General features: G+C 49.0%; 1 protein-coding gene across 1 annotated transcript; it reads left to right on the top strand.

Annotated features, from left to right (window-relative positions):
* Positions 1-206: 206 nt before the first annotated feature.
* Positions 207-10144, top strand: LRRC55 (leucine rich repeat containing 55). Its single transcript, XM_025357603.1, has 2 exons — positions 207-1143; positions 5685-10144. The coding sequence occupies exons 1-2, from the start codon at positions 354-356 to the stop codon at positions 5918-5920; spliced, it is 1026 nt and encodes a 341-aa protein (XP_025213388.1). The 5' UTR covers positions 207-353; the 3' UTR covers positions 5921-10144.
* Positions 10145-10425: the final 281 nt, after the last annotated feature.

Raw genomic sequence — 10425 nt, 5'->3', positions numbered from 1 at the left:
CAGACGTGGGACAGGACTTAAGTTTTCTCAGAAGAAGTGCCAAGGATCTTTAAAGGGCACCTTTGATCTCCTTCAGCCCCTGCCTCCCAGACACAGCACCAGGAGGAAACATCCAGCAGGCATGGGTGAGAGAGACACAAAAGATCTGCAGGAACTTTTCCAGGACCTGCTGGCAGCTGACCCAGCCCCATCCTTGTCCCCTCCCTTTCTCAGGTTTTGATCATCATTCCAGACCCTGGGAGACCTCAACTAGGTGTCTCGCCCCCTAGGCTCCGGAAGGGGACCTCCCGTGGATCTCAGGAAGCCCTCTGGTGCTCAGAGGCTCCTGGGAAAGTCTCTAGCCATGATACCACATGCTCAGAAGCTCCACCTTCACAGACTCTGGCCCCAGATGTAGCTGCCTTCCTGTGTCACAGACTCTCGATTCCATGGACACAGTCCTCATGGGCTCCCTCCAGCACTGCTGTTGCCAGCTGCCTAAGATGGGTGACACTTGGGCCCAGCTTCCCTGGCCCGGGCCACCCCAACCGGCAATGCTGCTGGTCTCCCTCCTCTTGGCAGCCGGGTTGATGCACTCGGACGCTGGCACCAGCTGCCCAGTCCTTTGCACATGCCATAACCAGGTGGTGGATTGCAGCAGCCAGCGGCTATTCTCCGTGCCCCCAGACCTGCCAATGGACACCCAAAACCTCAGCCTGGCCCACAACCGCATCACAGCGGTGCCGCCTGGCTACCTCACATGCTACATGGAGCTCCGGGTGCTGGATTTGCGCAACAACTCCTTAATGGAACTGCCCCGGGGCCTCTTCCTCCATGCCAAGCGCTTGGCACACTTGGATCTGAGCTACAACAACTTCAGCCACGTGCCAGCCGACATGTTCCAGGAGGCCCATGGGCTGGTCCACATCGACCTGAGCCACAACCCCTGGCTGCGGAGGGTGCACCCCCAGGCCTTCCAGGGCCTCGTGCAGCTCCGAGACCTGGACCTCAGCTATGGGGGCCTGGCCTCCCTCAGCCTGGAGGCTCTTGAGGGCCTACCAGGGCTGGTGACCTTGCAGATCGGCGGCAATCCCTGGGTGTGTGGCTGCACCATGGAGCCCCTTCTGAAGTGGCTGCGAAACCGGATCCAGCGCTGTACAGCAGGTAATGGAGGGGTAGGATGGGGCAGCCAACAGGGGGAGGGCTTGCCTCAATGGAAGCAAAGGCTCCAAAGAAAAGGGAGGGACTTCGAGCCGGAAAGCACCTACTGCATTTTCTAATGTGGGCTTGCCTCTTTGTACACCAGCTCTGCCAACAGGTTGTTTGTAGAATCCTTCCAATGCATGCAATGCCCATTCATTCATGAAATAGATGTCCCTCACCACTGTGGTGCTCATGAGCTAATGAGGCAGACAGATAGTAGACAAGTGAGAATAGCACATCGTTGGTGGTTCTTCTTGAGCTTTCACCATGACCTAAGATCTTGGCCTCCATTATCTCATGAGACCCCCATTTTGATTATACCCATTTTCCAGGTGAAGAAGCTGAGATTTAGAACAATAAAAAGGCTTGACAGGAATCACGCACTTAGAAAGTGGCACGGCCATGAAAAAAAAAAATATATTAAAAAACTAGAAAGTGGCAGGACCATGAATAAAACCTAGATTTATTTGACTTCTAAGCCCTGTTCTAGTCTACGACACTGCTTTTTTAGCATTCCAAGTGTTGGAAACTCTCGTATAAATAGTAATGGCTAACACAATCTCAACAGAGCCACCACAGCTTAAGTTGTGTGACAGCCAACATGTTCCAGGAGGAACTTGAACCTTAGTACTTGCTATTTACCAGGCCCTTTCTTAAGCAGCTTTACCTATCTCTTCCTATCCCCAGAATAACACTAATGAGGTTGCCGCCCTACAGAGGAGGAAGCTGAGGTTCCTCCTCTGTAGGAGGAGGCACAGAGAGGTTCAGTAGCTTGTTGGAAGTTACACAGCTGCTAAGCATTGAAGCCAGGGTTTGAGTCCTGGCAATCTCCCTGACTAGATCCTGACAAGTCAGGTTCTGACCTGCCAGAAGAGTCAGAACCTGAGTCCTGGACTGGCCAAAGGGCTGCAGTAGAGTTCCAGGACCTCATGCAACTCCATGACCTGGACCTCAGCTACGAGAACCTGGCCTTCCTCAAACTCAAGGCCCTGAGCAGTGTAAACTTTGGGCACAAGGTAGGGAGCTGAGAGGAAGAGTGAGATGCAGCAACTCAACCAGCGAATCCCAACTGGAGGGTAGACTGGGGCCTGAAGGAGCCCGAATCACACAGGTTTAATGGGCGTCCCAACCCAGAGGCATCTGAGCCTGACCCAGAGGCAGGTAATGTTCAGCCGCGGCCCTAGCCACCAGCTCTCCTGTGTGACAATACCAAGGCTTGGCACAAGCACTTAGAAGTAGTAGCTGAAGGCCCTACCCCAGGGGCTTTCCCAGAACGTGAGCTCAGCACATGTTGAGAAGAAGCAATGCTGAATGCGGTAAAAGGGAGAGGAGGACTGAGTGGGGAGCCCAAGACCAAAATAGTTTGGGGAGGGCTGTGGGTCACGATTCCAGTGTTTCCACAGAACTGTAGGAGGAAATTCTCTGGCACCAAAATAGCTGGGGACTGGGATGGGGCGATGGTGGAGGGCAGGAGGGGGAGGCTGCCTGGAGCAATCTCCTCACTTGCTCAACCTCGGCAGAGGCCGCGCCTCCCCTCTCTCTCCTGTGCACTAATAACAGAAAGGGCACCCGAAGCACTAAGCTTCCATCACACCCGGGGACTCCTTTTCTGTGATCTCTGAGGTCCCTGCTGCTCTGCAGAAGCTCAGACTCCCAGCAAGCAGGAGAGGGGTCCAAGATTTCATCAGTGTAGGCTCACACATACGTCAGTACAGGTGAGGAACCTGAGCTCCAGAGGGGGACAGGGGCTGTCCACAGGCCCATGATGAGGAAGCAAGCAGGCCCAGCTGAAAGCCAGGTTCCCTGTTCCTCCACAGAACACACTTTACACCAGGTCACATGCACCAGGGTGCTTCTCCTTACGACAAAACCTTGCCAGTGGAGGCAGAACTAGGGATGCTCTTCTCCTTAGGTCCTTTTCAGCTGCTTCCTCCCTTTTTCTTCATGGAACTCCACTGTTACCCATGGTTTTTGGAAAAACTGAACAAGGAGGGCCATAATAAGCAAGCCCCTGGGATACAGCATGACTTTAAGACTCGTGCCTTGACATACCAGGGGGTTTTGTCAGCCTCCATGTTCCCATCCTGCATCCTGTGTGGTCCCACCAACGGCTGTCAGGGGCTCCTCTGGCTGGTCCATATGAGTGTTGCCACATTCCCCATCTCACTGTCTCACCACTACCCACTTCACCTACATAACAGACTTTAGAGTTCAGCATCTTCGGGTTTCCAGAGGAGAGCTCATGCGAGTCAACCCCAGACAGGATCCTAGCCTGGGCAGCACACGGATCCTGTGATCACAGCCTACAGGGATTACTCAACCTGGGATTTGGGGAAGGTTGTGTTCTCCTTCCAAACCTGACTCCCCATTTCCAAGGATATTGCTGCTGATTCAATTCTTAAAAGGATCAATCCAAATCCATCATTTGATTCCTTGCCCTCAAAAACTGCAGAATGAATACGTACCATTTATACAACACATAACTTAGAAAATGTCTTCACATTGACTCTCAGAAAATTTAGATTGGATTATCCTCTTTTTTTTTTTGAGACCGAGTCTCACTCTGTCACCCAGGCTGAAGTGCAGTGGTGCGATCTCAGCTCACTGCAACCTCCACCTCCCAGGTTCAAGCAATTCTCCTGCCTCAGCCTCCCAAGTAGCTGGGACTACAGGTGTGCACCACCACACCCAGCTAATTTTTGTATTTTTAGTAGAGACGGGGTTTCACCACGTTGGCCAGGATGGTCTGAATCTCTTGACCTCGTGATCCACCCGCCTTGGTCTCCCAAAATGCTGGGATTACAGGCGTGAGCCACTGTGCCTGGCCGGATTATCCCCTTTTTATAGAGGCCCCTTATTATAGAGGCAGAGCATGAGAGCCAGAAAGACCAAAAAAAAAAAAAGAAGAAGACTTACCCAAGGTAAGAGCTTGATTAATATTTATCCACTAAACAAAGGAATGATTGGCTGCTCAAAAGCTGGTGCCTAATGCTGCATGGCAAGAGTGTCACCTGCACACTACCTTTACTTCCCAGGCAGAGTGAGATAAGACCATTGACAGCCATCATGCACTCATAAAAGCAACCCCAGAAGGATGAGATGAGACCATCAATGCTGAAGATAACAATAACCCCACCAGAAAAAGCAGCCCCTCCTACAGAAGGCTGAGTGCAGAATATGACCCCCAATGACCTGTCTAGGGAAAACAACCAATACAATAATTCATATAATTGAAATATATTTTATATATATTATATATATTACAATAATATGTAACATATAATTCATATATGTTAACTCACTGAATCCTCACTACAACCCTAAAAAGTAGATACTGTTATTATCCTCATTTGACAGATGAAGAAGTCAAGACACAGAGAGATTAAATAACTTACTCGTAATCATGTAACTAGTAAGGGGTGAAGAGGGGATTTGAAACTAGGCCAATAGCTCTGGAACCCATACTCTTAACCTATATTCTGTGTATCCAGAAAAGCCACATAAGTAGTGGAAAGGCCCAATGATTTGGAGTTGGACAGAGTCTTCTATTCACGTTGTAAAGATTCATCAAGCACTTACTATGGACAGGACACTGTTCTGATGCTAAAGATACCATGGGAGTGGCTTATATTGAAAGGGGAGAAGACAGAAAATAAACCAATAAACTTTCAGGCAGTGATCAACACTACATAGAAAAACAGAGAAGAGCAGGTAAGATAGGGAGCCCAGGGGGAGGTGAAGTGGGGTGCTATTTTATTCAGAGTCTTAAGGAAAGGCCTCACTAATAATGTGGCATTGAGTCAAGTCCCAAAGGAAGTGGGGAGCTGAGCTGTGCAGAGATCGAGGGGAGAAGCTCCCTCCCACAGGGACAAATGCAAAAGCATCCCTTCCCTGCCTCAAGAGGGGATACTCTGGGGTTATGGAAGGATGACCAGGAGGTGTGTGTGGCTGGAGCAGAGTAAATAAGGAACAGAGTGGAAGAGATGGGAAGGAGTCCCTGGAGCCCACGGGGAGCACCTTGGTTTTTGCTCCATTCAAAGACAGGAATCCAGGGAAGGGTTTAAGTAGAGAAGGCATGGCAGGATATCAGGTTTGAAAGAACCACCCAGCTGACTGTATTAAAATGGTTTGGCAGCTTCTGGTGAGGTCCCAGGCTGCAGGCTGAGGACAGACACCTTCTGACGCCCAGAAACCAGTTGGGAGGTGGTTGTAAGAGATGATGGTGTCCCCAGATCTACCACTGGTCATAGCCAGATGACTTTCAGCAAATTGCTAAACTTTTAAACAGTACTTTCCACATCTATAGAAACAGGCATAAAAATCCTTGCCTTGAGTGTTGTTGAGGGAACAAAAGGAGATAAGTAGAATTCTTGGCACATGGAAGAACCTCAATGAATGCAATGAATGTCTTTCTTACTTTTTCCAGTGAGCGGTTGTTGGGGGGCTCTCCAATCCCCTCTCCCTCCCCGGGTACCTCACCCTCCCTGACTTCTGTGTTACAGATTCTCAGCTGGCTGAGTGCCGGGGCCCCCCTGAAGTCGAGGGCGCCCCGCTCTTCTCACTTACTGAGGAGAGCTTCAAGGCCTGCCACCTGACCCTGACCCTGGACGATTACCTATTCATTGCATTCGTGGGCTTCGTGGTCTCCATCGCCTCTGTGGCCACCAACTTCCTCCTGGGCATCACCGCCAACTGCTGCCACCGCTGGAGTAAGGCCAGTGAAGAGGAAGAGATCTGACATGCCTGCCTCTCATCCCTCCATGCTGCTGACCGCCACAGCCACTGGCCACCAGACGCCCTCCCTGACTGCCCACTCTGGTTCCATGGTGACCTGGCTGCCTCAGTCATGGTTCAAGCAAGGGGGAGACACTCACTTTGTATGAGCATCTGCTTTGGGCCAGGCGGTGCCCTAGGAACTGGGAACGTCGGATGAATTGACTCAGTCCTTGCCCTCAAGGCACTTCCCTCTGGTCAAGGAGAGAGATCCAAAACTATTCCCTTTAAGACTATATGTCAGGACTCTGAGCACGCCATTATGGAGGCCCAGAGGAGGAGCCATCATCTGTGTCTAGCAATGTCCATGAGAATTATAAGATTAGTGTGATTTGTGAACTGGGTCATCAGGAAATATCTACTTCGTCAGGTAGGCAAAGAAGGGTGTCTGCAAATGGCAGAGGCCAGAATATGCATAGTGCGCTGTGTTGAGAAGAGTGAACAGTTCCTGGTCACTTACTTGTATAGAGGGGGTGTGGCACAGAACTCAAACCTACCCCCCACCTCCTGACACTAAAACTGTCAGCTCTCAGCAATGCCAGCCACTGCCTCCAGGGAGTAAAAACACCTCCATACCAGCCCCTGGCCTCCTTCCACCAGCAGCTACCAGGTGAGACCACCTCCCAGTGACTGCCCCCATATGACCAATTGTCACCAGTTGGTGAGGTCCCAGGCAGCAGGCTGAGGATGGACACTGTCAATGCCCTTTCACCTGCCTCTCACTCAAGCTTGGCTTCAGAAGAGAGAGGCAGGAGGCCCAGCAACTGGGGGAGCAAGAGTCCTGGCACCTTGGGACCCTAATCGTGTGACTGTTCTTGCCACAGTGCTCATGCCACAGGGTCTCACCAGGAAAGTGCACGGTGGGCCACAGACCCGTAACCTGGCAGCACCCAGAGCTAAAAGGGGACAAAGGCAGCACAGTTACGACCATATGAGGCTTTGCGTTTTCTTCTAAGCAACTTACCCACGTTAAGCATAAGGGTGAGAGAGCTGTTAAATACTAAGCCCTTGGCAGTGTCAGGCACTGTGAAAAGCTCTCTCCACAAACCATTCCCTTTAACACACACACAAATCTTTTGAGGTGAAGGCTGTTGTTCCCATTTTACGGATGAGGCAATTAAGGCTCAGAGAGGTTGAAGTCATATGCCACTATGAGCACGATCAAGTCCGTGCTCTTTCTACTGCCCCATCTAAGTTTTGGAACATCACCACTTCCTCTAGAGTTATATAAATTCAAATTCAACTAGAGCTGACAAAGTTCCTCATAAGGTCCAGGCACTCCTCCGGGCACTTTTATATCTATTGACTCACTTCTTTCAATTGTCACAGCAACACTGCCTGGTGGTTTTTTATTATCCCCATTTGACCGATGAATTAATCTTAGAGAGTTGAGTGACTTACCCAAGGTTGTCTGGATAAGCCCTAGGAGGAAAGTGGTAGGCAGCTCCATTCAGGGAAACTGCATCTAATCAGTCAGTCAAAAATCAAGTAACTTTACGAGCAAAGCACAATTATCATCGTTGTCTTCCTCGTCAGTTTCGTCAGTGTCATCATTATCTGCCCTCTATTTGTTCAGCACTGGATAGTTCATGAGTATTTTTGCATCATTCTCCTTGGCTTTTCACAACCCTGTGCAGGAGGTAAATCAAACATTGGTAATCCTGTTTTACAGATGGAGAAAAAAAGTCTCAAGGTTGGGTATGACTTGTCTATGTGACAAGGTTGGGACTCAACCCGAACACGGTTCTCTTTCCAGTGCTTTCCCAAGTGCTTGGGGAAGAGAATGCCTCAGAGGGCTGGGTAGTGGGGCCCTGGAATTCAGCATCCCTGAATGTGCTAGTGGATCAGCTAAATAGAAGGTAGTCAAACCCATCTGCTGTACAGATTGAACTATGCTCACGGTAGGGCAAATTGCAGGCTCTGAAACAGAAACTACACAGGTAACATCTGAATAGGAGACTCCTGCTTCACAATGTGTAGATAAAACATCAGCAGGGGTGACCATGGTGGCAGTCATGTGAAAAGTAAGATCTTCGGGAATCAAGAGAGGAAGTTGTGTTAACCACTCCTACTCAAGCCCTGCTGTGTGTGTTGCAAGAGATAATAAGAGAGCAAGAAAGCTACAGGTGAGAACCCCTGCAGTTTAGGAGAAGAACATGAAGGCACAGTCCAACATGCTGAGAAGTCTGGCCAGGAGGAGAATTAAAACAGGGGCTTTCCACCTACCTTGTCCCAAGCTCCAGCAGTATTCCACCATCCTATCCTCCTGGAAAGCCTGAAAGGAATGAAGGAGGCTAATATATCATCTTCCAGGAAGGTATCCCTCACTCGTGCTTCCCTGAGCTAGTCAAGCGAAAGAGTCTTCAGAAACTGCTAGACCTGAAGTACTTGAACCCGTGTCCCCTGAATCTTGCTTACAACATCTGGGACAAATCCCTGGCCCTGTGACATCCGAAGCAGAACTGTGCCCTGCTCTCTCCTTCTGTGATGACCAAGGATGGTGAACTCGAGCTGTTCTCTACAAGCCAGGCCGGCAACCTAAATACTTGGAGAGGAACTTTTAGAAACTTTAATCCTGACAAAACAGAAAAGTTTCCCACAGAGGGATACCATAATACTATAATAACCTCCTAGGAACTATTGTTTGCCAAAATATAGTTAATATATTTTAAGACACATGCTTTTTTGCATAGGACTAGAACCAGAAAAGACACCACATGCCCCCTTGACATCAATGTCCTTTCTAGTGGGACAATTTGGTCTCCATCAAAGCCAAACCCTTCTGAGCAGGACACATGGCTTTTAAAGGAGAGATGTTTCTCCTGCTGCTAGAGGTTCCTCAGTTTATTAGAGCACAATGAGGAAAGTATTCAACCTCCCTACTGCCAAGGAATTCCCTGCTTCTCCCCGACTGCCATCATCTTGTCCCAGCTATCAGAAGCAAGCTTCCAGAGATAATCTAGCAATCCTGATTGGAATTGCTCCCACATCCCTGGTGACCACAGGCTTCGTTCAGATTGTCCAAACTGGTTAACATGTATGTAATGGGGTATCTCTGCATCTGCATGTCTGTCTGTGAGGTTCCTTGTATGTTGGCTGTCTGCTGACGTGGGACAGATCTCTCTGGAATTTGGGTTCAGTTCTCTGACATACTGCACTCAGCCATAGGCCGAGTGGCTAAATATGCATAAGTAAACATGCCTAAATAGGCATATTTAGGTTGGTGCAAAAGTAATTGCGGTTTTTGCCATTAAAAGTGATAGCAAAAACCGCAATTACTTTTGCACCAAACTAATATTACATTGTTTGATAGATTAAGATGGAATCCCACCAGGTTTAGGGCAGGACTGGATACTCAAAAAATAAAGAAGGAGAAAAATCTGTGGCAGAGGCATCCCAATGAGAACCTGACTTCTCCCTGCTTCCCTCTGCTCTCTCCTGCCCCTCAGAGACTTGCCCTCATTGCAGAAGCTTCCTCCATGCTGGGCCAGAGGATATCAACGTTCAGCTTGGTCAAGATTTGGGCCAAGAAAATTCCTTTTTAGAAGAGCCCTCATATCTCAATCATACCACTTTGGGCCAGTTATCTCTGGTCACTCTTAGACAAACCCTCATCTCTCTTTCTCCATTCCTAGAGGAATTCCCAGGGAACTTTGCAGAAATAGGTCTCCGGAGTTGCTATAGAGGTTCATGGCTCCTTTCAAGGAGGGACATGTATGAAATTTGAACAGATCAAGAGAGGTGTTTGTCTTCAACCATGGGGGAAGACCTGCAGCTTCCATTTTCCCCTACAGGTGTCTGTGCTGACATCCTTTCCAGCAGTAGAAGAGTAAAAAGATACATCTTGATCCATTCCTCAAAAGGACATCTTCCTAAAGCCAGAGAAAATTGTCTGCTCTTCCCCACCCCAGGAAGAGGCAAAAGGGAAGTGAGGGCGTCACAAGGTCCTTTGTAAATCACTATTGTGTTTGTCACAGCACTGGGCGGAGAGCTGGATCCACAGAGCTCTCAGTTTTTCTAAGCACTGTCCTGTAATGTGCTAATGTCTGGGAGTGGGAGGGCTGGGGAGGGGTGGGGTTAGAGGGAAGATGTCAATCTTTGTATGGAGATGATTTTATAACCATGCACTTTTGTAACTGTGAAGAATTTTTCATAAATGTACATTAATAATAAAGAGTGTATAGTTTAACAAATTTTCCTAAGAGCTGTGAAGAGGGAGAGGGAGAGGGAGGGAGGTAGAGAAAGAAAGAGAGAAAGGAACTAGGCGGAACGAAGAGAATGTGTGCCAAAATATACACACAAAAGGTCTATGGGAGGGAGTGGATGGGAATAATTAGGAGATGTGCCAGCCATGGAGGGGCATGTGTGGGAGCTGAAGGAACATCACAGAAGTATATTTCTACCAGGCAAAAAAAGAATACGCGTGTGTCTGTATGCACATACCCCTCTGTGTAGGCATATTTTGGTGCC

This window comes from Theropithecus gelada, chromosome 14 (genome assembly GCF_003255815.1).
Source record: "Theropithecus gelada isolate Dixy chromosome 14, Tgel_1.0, whole genome shotgun sequence".
Lineage (NCBI taxonomy): Eukaryota > Metazoa > Chordata > Mammalia > Primates > Cercopithecidae > Theropithecus > Theropithecus gelada.
The sequence above is the reverse complement of the archived record's forward strand: the minus strand, read 5'-3'. Positions and strand labels throughout refer to the sequence as shown.